At 40.8% G+C, this 18974-nt stretch overlaps 1 protein-coding gene across 6 annotated transcripts in view; it reads left to right on the top strand.

The window, feature by feature from the left end:
- AFF3 (ALF transcription elongation factor 3) overlaps positions 1–18974 on the top strand; it is a 325295-nt gene that overhangs the window by 134985 nt on the left and 171336 nt on the right. For 5 of the 6 annotated variants that reach the window (XM_085557459.1, XM_085557452.1, XM_085557434.1 and 2 more), the window contains one exon: positions 12681–12725. In XM_085557459.1, coding sequence (XP_085413585.1) covers positions 12681–12725 — 45 coding nt within the window. The remainder of the gene's footprint in view (positions 1–12680; positions 12726–18974) is intronic. The other variant, XM_085557464.1, reaches the window with a different exon arrangement.

Below are 18974 nucleotides of genomic sequence, written 5' to 3'. Positions count from 1 at the left end.
CATAAATATATATAAAATTTATATTAGTCAGGAGCTGTTCTTAGATGGGGATTTTCCTAGTAACCCCCTAAAGCAGAGGCAATAGTGACCAGCCAGTTCTTGGCTGCCAGGTCTGTGCCTTCCCCTGCACAGAAACAGTTAAAAGTCTTTGCCTGAAACCCTTGTTAGAGTATCTTGTTTCATAGCTGTATTTCTTTACCAGAAAAAGAATCATGAAAAAGAGAGATTTTTGCCAAGAACATTTTATTCTGTTCCTCACAAAATACCTGTAGCTGCAAATGGTGCAGGTCAAACCATGTTTTGGAGTGGCTTCCCCATCTTCTACCTGTCCTAATATAACTGGGCTACAAGGGACTTGGAATGACATCTGCACATAAAACATTCTGGAACTGGAAGTATGGCTGGGGAAAGGCAAACTGGAAGCTTGAGGAAGCCTTTAGAATATATGTAGCCTTTTGCATCTTCATTTTTCTCTGGTGTTACTGCCTGATGTCCTTATATGGTGGTATGGGCACACAAATGAAAATCAGGGCCCAAGTGTAGTTTTGCCTTTCCCTCCTCTCCAACAAGAGCCAGGAGCTGAAACTCCAAACCCTTCACCAAATAGTTAATTCTCAGGAGAATGAGCCACTCATTATTCCCTTCATAAACAAACAAATAAATAAAAGATACAAGGATCTGATCTGTTTAATACGCACCCTAAAAAAAAAAAAGAGTGCAGACTAAACATAGTAATCTGATGATTACAAATTATTCAGTCCTATAAACAAAGCATGACAATTGATGACAATGTGGTATCATCTATCATAAATGCAGAGCATCCTCTCTCATCCATAACAAATAATTTGGAGTATTTCAAACCCATAACAAATATATTTAATGTAGTTCACTGTAAAACAATGTGTGTTTCTCTGTTTCTAATGCTATATTCAAAAGCCAGCCAAGAGCTTTTTGTGTTTTATTCATTATATTCATTTATGCTGCCAATTCTACTTACTATTCTAGTATTCTGATTTGAAAAATCAAAATTTAATGTATTTCAAGCAACACTTAATGCATGTGTATCTTCAAATTATAGGAGATGGTTTATAAAGTACATGATGAGACCATAATATAATTCCTGAGTTTCAGACAGATTTTTATCTTGCTAGTTAAAGTATTGATCACAACCCTTACATTCTATTGGTAGCTTTTTATGTGAGGCAAATCAGCTGCCATTGTTACCAGTGCTGAAAATCTCCCTGAGTAACTCATGATAGGTTTATTACATAGGAAGCTTTGATCCTCAGGAGTCAACTAAGATATTCAAGGTTCTTATAAAGGTGTCTTAGAGACTGTGATACAAATTCAGATGTCTGCTGTCAAACGACTCCTATTCAACAAACCCCTATGAGCCACCTTTGAAAGTGAAACAGCAAGATGACACCATTCATAGCTTGGCTTTTGGAGAGATCTCTGTGCTTCCCTCCCTTTCGGTACCTGACAACTCATTCCAGGCCCTATCAAAGTTGCATAACAGAATTTGTAAAAAGCTACATAGAAGGGTTTAATGTGTTGAGAACAAATAACTTCTTTGTTGATATCCACTGTCAGATCAAAGTGAATGAGGGTAATAGGCCCAGGACTGCATTACCTTCAGTTACACCGGGGAACAAAAGAATAAAATAAAACAGCAAAGGGCAGCAGAGAACAATAAAAAGAGGAAAATACTAACAAGTTTAAAGGATTCAATGTCCTGAAACATTAATAAAAGCCACAGAAATAAATTCATCAAGATCACATAACAAAAGGGAAGCATGTGGCTTTTCACCTGAAAGGCTGTCCAACTGCACTCCTGCTTTCTGTATGTGTTGCTGAAATTCAGGGTGCCACAAGACCTGCCATTTTCAACAGGGACAGAGAGCTGGCTCTACTGCTCAAAAATGCAGATTTGTTGTACTTGACCTAGATGGAAATGTCTGTAAGCAGTATTAGGGATTTTCTCTCCATTTAGCTTCCATTTAAAATGAAATGGGGCTACACTGAACATTTCTTTCTCCAGAGACCAAATAACCTGTTTTTAAGTGGAGAATTGTTGAAATAAAAAAATCCTGGAGGTTTTTTTGAAGCTTTCCAGTGAAGGTTTTGGAAATCAACCCAAACCAAACCTAAGGGCAACATAACCTTTCTGTGAAAACTCACAGACCCCTTTAAGACATGGTGGTCCATTAGCTGTGTGGGAGGGCTCAATGCCAGCAGGTGGAAAATGTGTGCTTACTGGAAGGACAAGCATGCTTTTCCAGACAGAAAGTCTGGGAAAGCTGAGACTAGTTTTTCTTTCTACTTTCTTTCTGTATTTCACTGTTACTTGTAACAGTGACAGCAAAAAGAAAATCAGAAAACATTGTGACATTCAGATGCAATATCCCCTTTAAAAATGGATGCCTTGAGAGACTATGAAAAGGGAAAGCCAAAAGAAAAAGAACTAGGATCATTTAAAGCAAACCTTTTGTCCTCCAAGACCAAAGAACCAATGTGGCTTCCATCAAAAAATGTTAACAAGTGCCATACCAGTACTTGGGAACTACTTGCAACTCTCCCCCAAATCTGGGACATCATTTGTTCTCCTGCTCTTGGTCTTTGTGATTGCCCAAAAAGTGGGGTGCTGTCATAGAGCCCACAGGAAAGCAGGGACTAGTGCTGGGAATCTGCCCCTCCTTGGGATGGGTGGTTTTACAGATGTGGAGATATCTTCAGCCCGGAGGTAAGGGGGCATAGGATAGTGCCTGGCTTCTGCCTAGCTCCCAAAAAATAGGACTGATATAGGCTTGCAGTGGAGCAGTGGCAAAAAAAAAATTTGTAAGTGGGATTTGGGAAAGAGAAGACGGGAAAAAATAAGGAAGGTATTTCTCTATTCTGTAACTTTATAAATGTGATGAATTTATTGGTTCCCATATTAAGACTACTGTTGATAAGATTTGACACTTGTTTGGTCAGTTTGGGCATCTCTAGGAAACTTTTGGAGAGTTTTTTTTATGTGGCATGTACATACTACATGCATGTGTATGTATACCTTGGTATATATATTATACCTTGATGTATACATGGTGTCATGTACATTCCTAACTGGAAGGAACTTATATCTGTGAGCTCTGAGACATCCAGTCCTGACATTTTAGTTGAAATTTTATGTGTCCTATTAACTGCAATACATTTAGAAAGTACTGGTTTCAGTAGTTTTGTTGTGAGTATGTTCCCATCAGTCTGTCAGTGACCACAGTATGGCTGGATTTTTCTTTTGACTTTCAGGAATGCTGAAAGCACAATAAAACTCTGCCAAGGTTTTCACTATAGCTTGAAGAATTGTGCTATTTGTCAGCCTCCATGTGGATTTTAAGAGACTCTGCCTGAGCTTACCAGAGGCATCAATGGATTGATTTAAAGATGCAGATGCATACAATTGTATTTCTTCATTGATAATGCTTTGAGTTTTCAATAACAAATTATAACACTCTTGGGCAAATAAGTGTCCAGGTCATAATTGCCATCACCATGATATGTTTTTTGTGTTCTTAGCATTAAGACTGAGCTATCCTTATCAAAACCATGTAAGGCTCTCTTCCTTACACATAATAGATGATTTTTTTCAAAGTCAGTTGTGATCCATATATTCTATGAAGCACTTGTACTCTGTGCAAGTCAGGGAAATCAGTGCAGTGTAAGTGAAGGGAAGGGAAAGGGAAAGGGAAAGGGAAAGGGAAAGGGAAAGGGAAAGGGAAAGGGGAAAAGCAAAGTAAATATGCATCACCTATGCCCAGGCAAGGTAGAAAAATGGTCTAGCTCTGGATTTGCAAATAGGTTATTTGACTCTGCTGTCTTTACCACCAGATGCTCACTGGTCAGACTGGCTCAAAGGTTCTTGATGCTTGTTGCCCTCACAGTAGCAGTTACAATGAAAGGTTGAGATTTATTTCCCTGGGGAGGAGACACTGTCAAAGCCAAAACTGTCAGATGTTGGTGACATTCTTAGACTAACAAAAGCTGTTAACAGAAAGCCTCTGGTCTCCAGATCATGGGGATTTTTAGATTTTTAGATCAGTCTCAGTCTCTAAAACTGTGAAGCCTGCTTTCAGCATTAGGGATTAGTGAGAAGTTTTTTCTCCCCAGGAAAGTTTTTTCATCTCTGTGTGTTTTAGGAAATAATCCAGTGTTACCTTCTGGAGCTACAGGCTGCTGATCAGTGTTTTGGGCTTCTGGCTGCTGCTTGAAGATCCTGTAATACACTTTTAGCTCTCTGTGAAAGCCTCTGTTCTTAATCTTTGAAGGAGGTATTGGGTAGAGTGACATCCTTGTTACCCATCATGACAGAAAACACCCTTGTGTCCTTTGTCCTGTCCTCAGCTTCATTAACAGGATGGTCATCCATATTTTTGGTAGCATTTCAATGTTAGTATCTTTCCTGTAAACTTTGTAGAGATGTTGTTTGGATGATGAATTTTATTAATATTGAATTTCTCATGCAAGGTTCCATTTCTTATTGCCTACACCACTGCCCAAAGGGTAGGTTTTTTCCCCCAGTGTTTTCTAAATAGATGTAAATAGGCTTTGAGGAACACCTGATAGTTGTTACTCTTTCCACCAGCACTCATGTACAGGGGCATTCTTCCATCAGGGGCTTTTTGTGGGAAAGATTTCTCCAGAGCTGTGTACTGTAAAGCCTTCAATCTATAAAAGGTTTAACCCTTTCTGCACAACAGTTTGTAATCACATAACCTTTAGCTCAGTGGGAATGAATACCAATTATCATTTATAAACAGTTCCTCTCATTATGCGCCTATTTATGGCATCTTTTATAGCTTGCTAATTACAAGCACACAAAACAGAAATGTTTGGAGTTAAATAATGTAAACAGGGATGTAATTGATTTTCATCTTGAATAGTTTTTATTGATTTATCGTTAATTAACACTTTTAAAGGATCTCTTGGCAAAGTAATCCATTTAATTTATTCAGTGTTATACTAGCTGATGCTAAATTCATGTTAAAATTCACAAAAATATCAACAGTTCCCTAATACCTGTTTTTCCAACTGTTGCCATTATGCAGATATTACATATTCTCCCCAGACAAACACAGACAATATATTAAATGCAATCAGTCAGGCTCAGTCCAGGTCCCAGCCAACAAATGTCCACATCACTTAAAACACCACATTCCAGCTGGCACTAATTGGCCATCTGTGCAGCAAGGAGGACAGGTATCTAACGAGGAGAAGAGCTCATCTCTGTCAGTCTCAGGGCAGGGTCCTTGGGTGGGCTTTTGGAGAAACTGCATGGGCTGAGGGAAGAAGCTCATGATTCAACTAAAAATCCTTTTGTGCTGCAAAACCAAAAGACTCTGGTGTCTGTAATGGAAACTTTCTGACAAATGCACCCCTGTGTCAAGCAGCAGTCACTTGATGTGTTTTGGGCATGCATATAGTACTGCAGAAAATTTAACATGCTGAAGACTTTTCCAGAGGTCCCCAATGGCTTTTCCAGTTTTTTCAGTGCAAAGGAGGGACTGTGGAGTCCATTCAGGGGAGTTTTGACAGCATTTGCATGTATGTTAGCTCCCTTCCTCTCCTGCTGACTTTTCTGAAAGCACAGGTGACTTACTAAGCACCTCCCCAGGATCAAGCATCTAGCAAGGAGTAAAATTGCAAGGTGCAGTCTTCATTATTACCAGCCCATTATATTTTTTAAATGGGTAGTAAGAGAGTGTAATCACAACAGGCCCTGTTTTTTCATTAGTGAAGAAAAGCATTAATATACGGTGACATGGTATTGATTTGATGCAATCAATCTTTCCGAATAACAATAAAACCTTTATATTTTATTAATAGAACAATGCAGTTCATCTCCATTACAGCTCCACTTTATTGTTCTGGGTCATGGTGTAACTCTAGCATGTTTGGAATTTTATTTTTATTAATATAATGTAAAAGCCTGTAAAATCACTCCACTGATCTGTCAGTAGGTTTCATTTGAGGCTCCCAAGCATCTTTTACTAGATGAAATGTTACCAGGGCAGCTCCAGTCATTGATTGTTCAATGACCCTTAGGGGTGGAGAGAGTGGGGAGGGTTAAGAAGGGTTCTTGGCCTTTAATTGTCTCCATTTTTTTTGTGGTGTGGACACTGAGACTTAGACTCAGACTATCTCATCAGTTTGAAGACCTCTCAACACATGGCCAGACCCACCTTTTCCAAATACTCTCCCAGCTGGGCTGTAGGAGGCTGAGCTCTGCTGAAGCACCCAGCAGCTATGCAGATGGCAGCCCTTCAGCATCATTTCGCTTTCTTGTCCTGGCTTTTCAACATTTACTGCAGGCCAGGCACTACATGGACAGGAAATGTCTCAAACTCTGGAGCAGGCCATGGGCACATATTGGAGGACTCAAGCTCTAACATCACTTCCTGGCTCTTTTAAAACAATCCAATATGGTGAGTGGCTTTACTTACACATCCACAGTACATCCACCTTCACCGAGACTCAGATCTGCTGTAAGACCAGCACAGCCTAAGGCTTGTGATATTCTGGGTGATGGCTCTGTGAACTCCTCTCTAGTCTTTCTTCTGGAGGGTCTTGCTCTCCAAAAGCTGCTGATCTGCCTCAGCTGTGGCGGAGCTGCTGTGCACACTGCTCTGAGAGTGTCATTCACCAGGAGCAAAATGGGCTCTTGCTTCTCTTTTCTAGTGTGCACAGCACACAGTACACAGCACTGGCGTTTCTCTCTATCTACAGATATTTTTGATGCATCTCCTTTAATTAGCCAGAACATATTCCTGGTCCTGGTACAAGACTAGGGCATCATGATATTCCAGTTGCAGTGAGGCCCCCAATTAGTACAGATACTTTCATTAAAGCAAAGCTAGATGACTTTCATCACTTGCTTTTTTTTTTCTCCTTGAAATAAAATCTTTTTAAAAGCTACTCCTCTTCCCTTTTGAACCAAGAACAGTGTTGAAAGATCCCTTGGTAGGAAAAATAATCCCCATAAAAATATGATGGGTCCATTTCAAAAGATATGGGTTTATTAAAGGTAACAGTTTATTAACAGTGACTGTGAAATAGATGGATTTAATGACTTTAATTAGCACAACACTTTCTGACACAGACCTTGAAGAGAATTTAGCTCCTCTTTCCCATCTCCCTCCTGCACTTCTCTGTGTCTAAAGAAGTGTCAGCAATTCCTCATAGTAAAAGTGAAACAGCTCCTACTCACAGCAATGCAAAGCACAGGAGAAAACTACTGTATCAACAGACCGTGGCCACTGGAACTCCAATTAGTGGTAAGGCATAGCATGAGTGCAAAGCAAAGCTTTCAAATATCAGGAACAGAAAATCAAGCTTCCTGAGCCGTCTCTTTATATCTACTTCCTTGGTGTAACCTTACATAACTCAGCCCTGCTTGCCTGCATCCTCAGGGAGAGATTAGGAGTTTTCTTCACAGAAGGCACAAATATTATTAATGCCACCAGTGAGATGAGGGTGACTACAGTGTGCCATGGATTCCTGAAGTCTATCCCTCTAAAGGTATTGGAGACATTGCTGATAGGTCTCACATCACTCAAGATCAAAATGCCATCATTGTTAACGAGGGAGAAATAAAAGATAAATATAATTTTAAATTCTGGTCTGTTTTTTCCTACTCACTCCTTTTTCTATAGGATATCCCAGATTATCAGAACTGAAAATGTGTGCTTCCATGTTGATTTTGACCAAACACATTTTCATTCTTGTTTGAAGAAAATACTTCCTTAAAGTAAAAAACTCTAATATTTGGAGACAAATATTTGATATTTTGCTTTAACGTCTTCTTGATTTAGGCCATATCTTATTCTGTGATTACAGATTATATTTCTTAAAATTTGTCATTTAAGTCTTTTGATCTGATCAAATTTTGATTTCTCAACTGAATTGAAGAACGGTTCATAAAATTTCATTTTTAAGGTAGTGATGTGACACGATTGCATTTTGAATGGAAGCATAGCCAAAGGGATAAAATCAACAAGTAGATAGTCTGCCCCCAGGTACTCATTCAGAATTAATTTTTGACTAGTTTGAAGCCTAATCTTTTTACCAGCCCACATGTCCTGTGGTTCAAAGTCCTGCCTTTTCTCTCCAAGAGCTGTGTGGGTTCAGCACAACCACTCCATAAAGAGCATTTTGGAGGATGTAGCACGTGTAAGGAAGTCAGTAACAAGTTAAGCCCTGAATATCTGAAAACCCTCCTTGGGCATCTGCAAATGGCACTTCCCTAAAATTCCTTTCTACAGCCTGGCTATATTTCTGCAGAACCTCCAGAAATCATATCTCTGATCTCAGGCAAAAACCCCTGTTAAACTCCAGCAAATTCCACAACTTGAATGTGTTAAGATCTCTTTAGAGAAATGATTGAAGGGAAACTTTGAGAGTAATGATTCTCCTGAACCCAACAGGCAGAAGTCACACTTATGGATATGTAAAAAGATAAGGAGTTTACTTCTTCATACTGGATATTCCTTTCTAGCAAATGGATTGCATAGAAAATGTATATATGTATCTGCAAGTGCATGTGTGTGTGCCTGGCTAAGAAGCATTTCTAATATGCTATCAGATTAAGGTCCATCTAGGTGGGATTTTCCCCCCTCTTTTTTCCTATTTTGTTTCATCATGGATTTAGGTTATTGCCTGCCAGCATTCAGTGCCTGGAGCTTCCCTTCAGGCCCCAGGGGAAGTCCTGCAGCCCCACAGTGAGCAGTGCTGTGCTGTGCCCGTGCAGTGTGGGGCGGACATGGGGTGGCCGCTGTCATACTGCTGGCTGGAGGTGACACAACCAGCCTGGCTCCCAGGGGAAGAGGATGGGTATGTACCTCAGGCTTCTGGAGACTGTCCTCACGCCTAATTGATACTGGAGACAAAAATCCAATAGCTTCTGAACACTTTGTAGAAACACCTAGCACAGTCAAAATAATGACAGCACCAAAAGCTTGAATCGCAAAAATTTCTTGGGCTAAAATGGAAATAGACACTTGCAGAAGATTTTTCTTTCTTTCCTCAATATAAAGATTTGAAAGGAGGGAGAAGTATCACAAGATAGGTAATTCCTTCCAGAGAGGTTTCTTTATATATCTCCATGTGAGCGCTCTAGGTAAGGGAAGAAAAAAATAAAGTAATGCTCTGAAATAAAATTTGTACAGAGGTAGCTTTTTTTTTTGAAATGACATCCCGTTTCCCAAGAATACCATGTAGCCTTTAGTCAGTCTCGTTTCTTACAGCTCTCTGTGCTTTGCATGGTAATTAGCTGCTCGTGTTATCAGCAGCACGACGCTCCGGGCTATTTCTCCGGCAGCCGCCGCGTTATCCTCGGCAGCCGCCCGTGCTGCGGGAGCTCGGCAGGCTGCGCTGGCTGGGGGACAGCATCCCAGCGGGAAGAGCCTGAGCCCACTTTCCCTGACAGGTCCCCAGGACTTGCCAGAATTTCGCTGATGGTCCGCTGGAGGTTCAGTGAGGCAAGTTTGTTATGACAGATCGCAAAACAGAAAGGAGAACAAACCAGACGGGTTCGTCAGCGTCAGAGCAAACACCGGGGAGCAGCTCCTCAGCTTAGTTTGCGACGGCAGCCTCGAAGTCTTGATTTAGTTTTAATTTCCATTTAAAAAATAATAATTAAAGCGTTCATTGCACGAGTGTCCCGTGGCTATGAGAGGGTGGAGGGACCGCTTTGCCAGCGGCGGCGGCGCCAGCCTTACGCAGGGGCTGCGTCACGAGCCGGCACCAGCGCAAGAGCGCTCGCACGGGCAAGTGCGCCGAAGCAAATCGCGTGTCGAGGGCTCCGTGCTGCTCGTTCCCCGCAGCTAAAGCAATCCCTTCTTTTCATTTACATTTCAAGAAACATTTGCCAGCTCTTGTTGGTTTGGTTTTTTTTTTTCCGAAGTTAAACTGTGGCCACAAAGTTAAATTCAGTTTGCCGGATTCCATGGCAGCGGATGTTCCTCTGTAATGTCAGCAGAGATTTTAGACCACCCACTGATGGTCTAGAAAGTAATGTTAAGATGTTCATAAGTACTCAAAGAAAAAAAAAAAATTAAGAAATTTCTATTTGGCACTCAAAAAATGAAAACCAAAGAGGAAAATGTAGAAACTGAGGGGTTTCCCCCAAATTTTATATCAGTTTTACATAGTCTTTAGTTTTATGTTTCCAGCTTATTTTTCACCATTTGAAATGCTGCATGATGATATTGAGAGGAAGATGTGAAAAGTTTTTACTTCTTGCCCAGAGAAATGATAGGCTAGAAAGAAAAGCTAAAGTTTTAGTTGTGGAGTAATAGAAAGCAAAATTTCTTGCCGATGGGTACTTGCAGAATTTTTTCACTACGCTTCTAGGAGAGTTATTCAGTTTTGTAACAGACGCTTGTTCCTAATCCTAGTCTGAAATAGCCTGTTGCCAAATTCACATTCAGTATTTTTATCCTCACAGGGAAAGTGAGATCATAATTTTATCATATGTTCAATGTAGTCTGTACAGCATCAGATCATACGGTCATCTCATCCCTTCTTCTGTAAGATGGCAACAGACTAGAACAGACAACTTAAGGATGGCAGTGAATTTGTTGCTCTCTGAACAAGGCATTCATGATGAGGATTTTACACTCTCCACTGTTAGTGGGATAACAAGTGAACAAACTGGGGCTTGGGGAAGGAAAGGGGAAAAACAGGTGGAAACTCACAGAGAAGAGAGAAATAGCAATTATCTAATACTAATTTTTAAACTATTAAATATACAAAGATTGTTGTTTCTCTCCATCTTGCTAGGTTCACTGACAACATGAACACTTGTCCTCCTGCTCCTGTGACAAGAATATCACACATGGTGCTGTGCAGCTCCTCAGGGGCAGGTCTGAGGTCAGAGAGCAACTATCTGCTCAGGGCAGCAGGTTCTCTCCATCATCCATATATCAGATATGAGTAATTCTCCAAAGTCTCACTTCACCACATGTTTAGTACCTTTGCCTTTGAAATCAGTGGTGTAATTTGTAGTGAACTGTAAAGCTGATGGACTGTGTTTCACCAAGTAGAGTTAATGTGATTCATTTGTCTAACAATCAAAGGCCATATTCAGCAAAGATTCAGCAGGAGTGCAGGCAATAAAGCACTTACGACTTTCTATGAATTGGCGTGAAACAACAGCCACAAAAAATTGGAAAACATAAATTTTTCTTTTGCATATACATGGCTGTTGTTCTCCTGACCTTGGTTACAGCTGGTGGGCTTTAGGCAGCTGAAGATCCAGATGTCCTCAGTCCCTCAGCTCAGACTGGAGAATGGTGATAAAAGTGTCCAGGACTAGCACAAATTGGTCTGTATGATCGTTTGGCTTTAGTATGCAGAAGTATCCATTTTTGAAAATGCCTTGTGATTTTTTGGATGCACAAATACAGATGTAGTAGAGAAGTCCTATTTCCAGATGAGAAGAACTCAGCAGTTTAGAAAAACTAATTGCTATATCTCCAGGTGCACACCTGAAAATTCAGAGCATCCAGGGGTTTTTTGAAAACAAGAGAAGACCAAGCTTACCTCTCTGCTAGCTCTCTGGGTACAGTAATTAGCAGATGGATTTTTTTCTATCCCTCTTTTCCCACATGGGAAGACCTCAAGTCCCCTGCTTCCTGAGTTACTTCTGTTCTGCAAAAAGAAGGAAGCCTTTTATTGTGGGGGATTGCCAGGGAGTCTAGTGTGATGAAGGAAATCCCCTGACAGCTTGCTGGATGCAGCAGCCACCTGTATCTTGTGGAGAGCTGTAGGAGATGGGCACCCCCTTGGCATCCTCCGTCCAAGTGTGCCCTCTGTTCCCAGCTGTGCTGGGCAGTGCAAGCAGCCTGTGGGCAGAGGGCAGGCAGGAGGGAGGGGGTGTGTGCTCTGTGTCTCATGCTGCCTCGTCCTTGCTGGCAGAAATTTGGTTCCAGTGAGCACCCAGGCTGGATATGTAGGTGAGGCACCATCTGGATGGTTCTTGCCACATCTCTGATTTCCCCTGTGCAGAGTAGCTCTGGAGTGAGCCATACTGCTTGGGAGAGAGGAATTCTTCTGTGCCCTCAGTCCCACAATGCATGGGTGGGCTTAGGGTCGGCACTTGAGGAAATCACTGAGTCTTCTCAGGACTGCTGTGCCCACGCTCGGTGTTGCTGCCTGTGTTGCAATCTCTGCAGCTCTCCCCTTGGCATCACATCTACCCTGTACATCCCCAGGCTTTGCACAGACAGTGTCACTGCAGAGCTGTGCTGCACAAAGGATGTGGAGAGATGTTATTGACTTAATAGAAATAATTGTGTATTGTATCCATGTACATGCAATATTTTCTTTGCTTCTGCTTACTCATATGCAGTAGAGCCAAAACTGCAGAAACAGCACCCAAAAGTGGTGTGAAAAAAGTCCGTTGAATTTATAGACAGATGTTGCAATCATATGTAAACACAGTAAATATTGCATCTTCCTGTGATGCTGATAGGGAATAATTTGAGAATTTTAAGCAGTGCAACTTTTTAGATGCTGGAAGACTTGGTCTCATTTTGAATCTGTAATAGAGGTCGGAATATATTTCATGTGACAACCATGTCCTCAGACCAATTTGTTGTTTCTTTTTAAAACATAAACAAACTGTCTTCTCATTTTGTTTACAGGACAGTGGAACAGGAGATAACAGCTGCATTGAAGAAATATTGCGGGTAGGAATCCTAAAAAATCATTTTTTCCAGTCCAATTTTGTTTGCTCTGAAAAGACAAGAGAATAATAAGAATATCGCAATTACTGTTGTTAAAATTTTCCTACTTTGGATTGTCATCTTTCTAAGGAAAAAGTAGGCAAAATTATTTCCTTATGAAAAATAATTGAAAAATTTGTGAGAACAACCTTTCAAAGCCTGTGGATTTCACTGCTACTTTATGCCTGTACAGCTGACCTTCATGCATGGAGAAGCAGATAATGGGATAAATTATAAACTGAAATGTACAATGATGTTTCAGGTTTACAAACCATGCAAAGTGCATGTTTCCATTAATCATGACTGTCAAAAATCTTAATTTTGAAGGGAGGTCTAGGAAGGTCATTTGCCACCTGGTTTAATTATGTAATGTCATTATTTTCATTATGTCCATTACATAATGACAATGTGCAAAATCTGTAGTTATTTCCATATTTCATTATTATTTCTTTTAACTTTGTAATTTCTAGTTTATTTTCATGGAGCAAATTAATACACATCCAGACAGATCTTGGCTTGAATTAACTTGGATATTGATTATTTTCTGTGGCAGAAAAATTTATAAACAGTGAAACTTTTCTGTAATATTTTAACTCATGTAGTCATTTTGCTTTTTTTTCAAAAATGATAATTCAATAATTCACAATGCTTAAAAATCTGATGTAAGACTGATTGAAACACAAAGCTAGGTAGATGGAATGATAAAACCTCACTGTTACTGTGTGTGCTTCTACCTCTTGGATATTCCACGACCCAAATATTTCTGATGATTTATAAACTACAGGGTTATAAATATTTGGTTTGGAGGTTAGCAGTGCATCAAGCCTGTTGTTTCTAAAGGCATTTCTCCATTCTCCCGCAATATGTTAAGTGCAGCTTTTAATTCTTAAGCTGCATTAAGAGTTTATGGAAGGGTGATGATGTATTGCTTATGACTTCACTGGCAGAGTTTTTACTTAGCTAACAATTACAAAGTAGGCTTTGTTAGGACTCAGGTGCATATTCAACAAGCCTAAGCCACAGTCCCTGGTGGTTTGTTACAAATTAGTAGCAGATATCATGAATTCATGATGTGATGTGACACTCAGACTCCCATTTTCATTTTAAAGCAAGGCTTTTAAAATGAGCATTCAGAGAAATTGGTCTTCCTCCTTTAGTTTCTGTAGTTTGACTCATGCAATTGAGCTGAAATGTAGAAGAAGCACAATTCCTTCCACGCAGAGGAAGAGGGGTGTGTAAGAGACCCCAGCTGAGAAGAAAAATGCACTGTATGACTAAAGATAGTAAAGTGCATCTCCAAAACAATGAACACAGCTGCTGCTCTCTTTTTTTTCCTTTGCAATGTTCCTCAAGAAATATTTTTGTCAAGCTTCATGGTGGGTAACCTCACCAATCTACCCCTCTTCCATGTCTGCAAACCTGGGCATCACTTTCTATTCTGACCTTCCCTTGTGTCTCTGTGCCTACAGTACACATAAATCTTCCAGGCTGTTACTCTATTGTATTTCTGACTGAAGCTCTTTATTTTCAAGGGTGTAAGTCTTTGGTCCAAAATTTTCATTACACACTTTGATTGCTGCTGCACCCTTTCCTAGTTTTTGACAAATGCAATGCTACCCACCTCCATTCATGCTGCTGCACAGATCATTTTCCTAGCTTGACATCTTGCCCAGAGACATTTGTCTTCACATCTCACCACTGTCATCTCCCTCTCTATCACATCAAGTATGGCTATTTATCTCTGATTTTAAGGCCTCCAGTCCATGCTAACATATTAAATTCCACTTTAGCTTAGCTGGTGATGTCAGAATATTGCTAAGTTTTACATCAATTCATTTCTCCAGTGTTTCCCATCAGATCTGGGAAGAGCCTTGAAAACTTTCCCAATCAGCTCCATAGCTACCTCCCAGTCTTAAGGGGTTCCTTTTTTCCCAAGGATGGTAGAAAACCAGTGGTGAGGTCAGGGCTCTACCACTGTTTCTCATGCTTGAACATTTTTGTCCCAATTGTTTCTTGTAGTACTGTCAGGTCAGATACATCCATCTTCTCTCTTTTGTACTGAAAAAGGGATTTTCTATGTCAAGGAACTGCTGTGTATTACAAAAGCAATGCTTAGGTACTCTTGTAACACAGATCCAGATCTGCAGTTGTTGATGTTGCTGATAATTACTGAAAACAGCAACAGTAATAGTGTGCCTTTGCTGCTCACTTTGTAATTTACTGGCATCTCCAGTAAATCACATCTTCCATCCCTCTCCATGCCCTCTTTTTGTACTGAGCAGATCCATGAAGTTGTAACACAGATTTTCTACTTTTCTGAAACAGACTGTTTATAAGGAATGCCATTTCCATGGTTTTGTTGGAAGTGCTATTCACATCATAAAGCCCAAGTTTAGCTTCTTTTTAAACAATATATGAAGTTGCTATACAGGTGCCCAAAGGCAGACAATGAAAAGCCACAGCAGCTGAAATACTTGTCTTCCCCTCAGAAGAGATGGCTGGCCTGCTGGAATGTGTTTATTATGGGAAGAGCCACTCCTAATGTATGGAGCATCAGCAAAAGGAAGAAGATACTTAAAATTCATCCTTTTAAGGAAAGTTTCACTCTATTTGGGCTGTCTATTGCACAACACAAAGCAGAAAACATCCCCAATTTCTAAGGGATGTGTTCCCTGAACAAGTCAGGCTGTGGCTTTTCCATGAAGCAGATACTTCCATAGCATGTCCATGTTTCCTCAGTCAAAAGTGAGGGCAGTAGTAAGTGTGCCCCAGGTCTGTTCCATCTGCTTCCCTGTGTTCCCTTCCCCCAGCAGGTGAGAAGAGGCAGGTTTGTGCACAGATCTTGTCACCCTCTGGTTCCAGCATGTGGCCATGGCCAGAGCTAACATCTGGACCTGGGCTGCAAATCAATTTAGGCGTAGCTTTAAAATCACCAAATCTGATGTTGCACTCGCTGTGACATGATTTTACAGTTTTTTGCTGTCTGCTGCAATACAGGTTGTCACAGCTTAAATCTAGCCTTTTTTGATATTGTTTTACCAAATGTATCAAAGCTCTATAGACTTTTTAAACTGACAGATACTTCTGCACAAAACTGCAGCTTCTAGAGAATGCCCCCAAGTACTGAAACACGGAACCTCTTCCAGTCCTCAAGGAGGTTGATTAACAAGACAGTAACCCTGTTGAGTTGGAGCTGTTGTAAGGTCTCCTGTAGAGTTTATAATCACTGCAGGAATCCTGAACCTCATCTAACCCCATGCACTAATTTATAGCAGCTTCTTCAAAGTGTGCTGACTTCTCTGTCCAGCTGCAGGCACACACTTTGAGGATTGAGAAATTTTCAAGACAGTCTTCAATGTAAATAACTAAGTAAGACTAAGTTACAGATGTAATGTCAAAACATGAGAGAAAATCCTCATTTCTTGCTAGTAGATTTGAAAGGCAATTCCTTGTAAGTTTTGCATTGTTCATGGAGGGCATGATATAAAACTTTGAAGTGGAAAATAAAAGTTAAGACTACACAAATACCCGTTGTTCCACCGTGCATGGAGCAGTTGCTGTGTGAGTTCCTGAGACATTGCCAAAACCAACCTACTCACTTCCTTGCTAAAACACAGGCTGGCTAAGCAAGATTTCTTCAGTTCTGGGGTCCCCAGCACAGGAAGGACATCAACCTGTTGGAGCAAGTCCAGAGGAGGCCACCAAGGGAAGGAGCACCTCTCCTGTGAGTAAAGGCTGAGACAACTGGAATTGTCCAGCCTGAAAAAGAGATAGCTTAGGGGTGACCTAATTACCGCCTTCCAGTAACTAAAGGAAGCCTACAAGAAAGAGAAAGACTTTCCACAAGAGCATGTAATGATGGGACAAGGGGGAATGAATTCAAACTAAAAGAGATTAGGTTTAGATTATACTAGGAAGAAATTCTTTACTCTGAGAGTGGGGAGGCACTGGGACAGGTTGCCCAGAGAAGCTGTGGATGCCCCATCCCTGGAGGTGCTTAAGGCCAGACTGAATGGGGCCCTGAGCAACCTGGTCTCGTGGAAGGAGTCCCTGCCCTTGGTAGGAAAGCTGGAACTAGAAGATCTGGAAGGTTCCTTCTGACCCAAACCATTGAGTCTGTGATTCTATGATAGTAATTTTGGCTGATTTCTATTTGACTATATTAGTGTGTGGAACTGTGTATTTTGTTATGACTGTCAGGGTTTAAAGTAAACATTCATTTTACTGTAGTACCTTCAAGGAACAGGAGCAACAAGAGTCCTGCCTCTCCACAAAGTTAACTGTTGCAGTCGATATTGGAGGCACTCTGAGAATATTTGCTATGGAGCTAAGTAAGGGAGTGTGTTGAGTGCAGGCAGTTCTTGATTTGTAAGGTAAGTGGAGATTGATCTGGCTATTCTTACAGTCTTAGCTGTGATTTCCTAGAGCTGTGGTAGGAAACCCACAGGCAAGCTGAGCTTTTGATTATTGAAGAGGTTCTTTGTGAATTCCCTGGATTTTTTTGTGTTGACATGAGCAGTGTCATTGAACTGAGTAGAGAGAGGCATAGTTTGGCCTGCAAATGGTGTTTGGCTGCAGAATGTGAAGACAGCGGGAAGCTGGAGGAGCAACAGGAATGCAGAAGAAGGGCTGCAGAAAATCTGAGGACAGCCAGTCAACACAGAAAAAGCCACGTCCTTTGAAATGGCAGGGAGCAGTGGGGAGACAGGCTGGGGTCTGCAGTGGAGGAAAGATAATTTATTTCAGAAGAGATAGAAAAAGCCATTGGGAGGCAGGGAAAGGACATGGACTCCAGCTGAGAACATCCACCCTAGTGAAGGACAACTCTCCTTGGTGCCATGAACCTGCTATGCAAGGAGGGATAAGCACCCACAGATGGCTTTGAAATAGGTTGTGACTCCTCAAGGCCACAGGACATCCACTTATGAAAATGACATTTTAAGTGTGATGGCTTTGATAAGTGATTTACTTGATTCTCTCTACCCTGTGAATCTAATCAGAGTGTGTAAAGCACTGCACTTCTTATTTGAGCAACACAAAAAAAAAAAAAAGAATATAAACAGAATCTAATTCTGTATTTTTTCCCTTCCCCACTTGGGATCCCTTGGCTCATTAGCAGTCTTGCTAATTCTTTAGCAGAAAGCATTAAGGATCAACCCATCAAATATTCAGGGCCTTTTTTCAAACCTGAACAGCCATATGTGCCATGAGATCAGCTGCACTCCATCAGCTGATTGAATTAAAACAAGAGCAGAGGTAAATTAGAAACTGTCTGCACAAGACAAATCCTGTGAAAACATGAAATTCTACCAAACACACTGTCACTGTGAATAAGCATCACAGTCAGTGAAACACGTGTCAATACTTAGAGGGGAGAAAAATCAGTTTCTTAGAGGTAGGTTGTTAGTTCAACAACTGTGAACTGCTGCCTTGTAAATGTTAATGACTGTAAGATCCCACTGGCTGCACTTAAGCTCCTGGTGGAGTTGAACATGTGAAGAATTACAGAACACAAATATGGTAATCAGCAGTATATTTCTAAACACTCCTGTTGCTTTCCAAAGTAGAGGGGAAACCCTACAGGTGGAGTGAGACCCACTTTGCTGCACAGTGCTCATGCAGTAGCTGCCTCTGCACTAGCAGAGCGTTTTGTTGCAGTCTCACTGCTGGGAAGAAACTGCTGGGCAACATTAAAAGGGAGGTGAGAAGGCCAGCCTCAGACCAGCACCTTTCTGGAGAAATTCAGGTTAGCTGTTGTGACTGAGCCTGATGGGAAACTCCTGGAAAAGTTTCTAGAGGAATACACCAACTTCAGGCAAAAGAGAGATGGTCAAGGAGAGAGAAGGTATGGAGATTTATAAGCAGCCCCAGTTTTCAGACACTTGATTAGTCTCATTGAACACAGAAGTGCCAGAACTCATTGAACTCCAAAGTGTCAGAATCATATAAAATAATGTATCAGATGCATAAAATACCACTCTTTTTTTTTATTGCAATCTTTCAGAAGAACTTCCACAGCATGGCTTTGCTTTCAATATCCTAAATTTCAGAGCAATTAAAGCATTATTCTGGCTGATGTATACTGTTCATTGAATTTCTTTAGTATTATTCTTTTTGTCTTTCTTACTCAAATAAATGAAAAATCATACACCCCCAAGAGTGTTTGGAAAATCTAGCATTTCACTCAAGACATTAAATCCCAGAAACATTAAG

This window comes from Lonchura striata, chromosome 1 (assembly GCF_050655825.1).
Source record: "Lonchura striata isolate lonStrDom1 chromosome 1, ASM5065582v1, whole genome shotgun sequence".
NCBI lineage: Eukaryota > Metazoa > Chordata > Aves > Passeriformes > Estrildidae > Lonchura > Lonchura striata.
The sequence above is the reverse complement of the archived record's forward strand: the minus strand, read 5'-3'. Positions and strand labels throughout refer to the sequence as shown.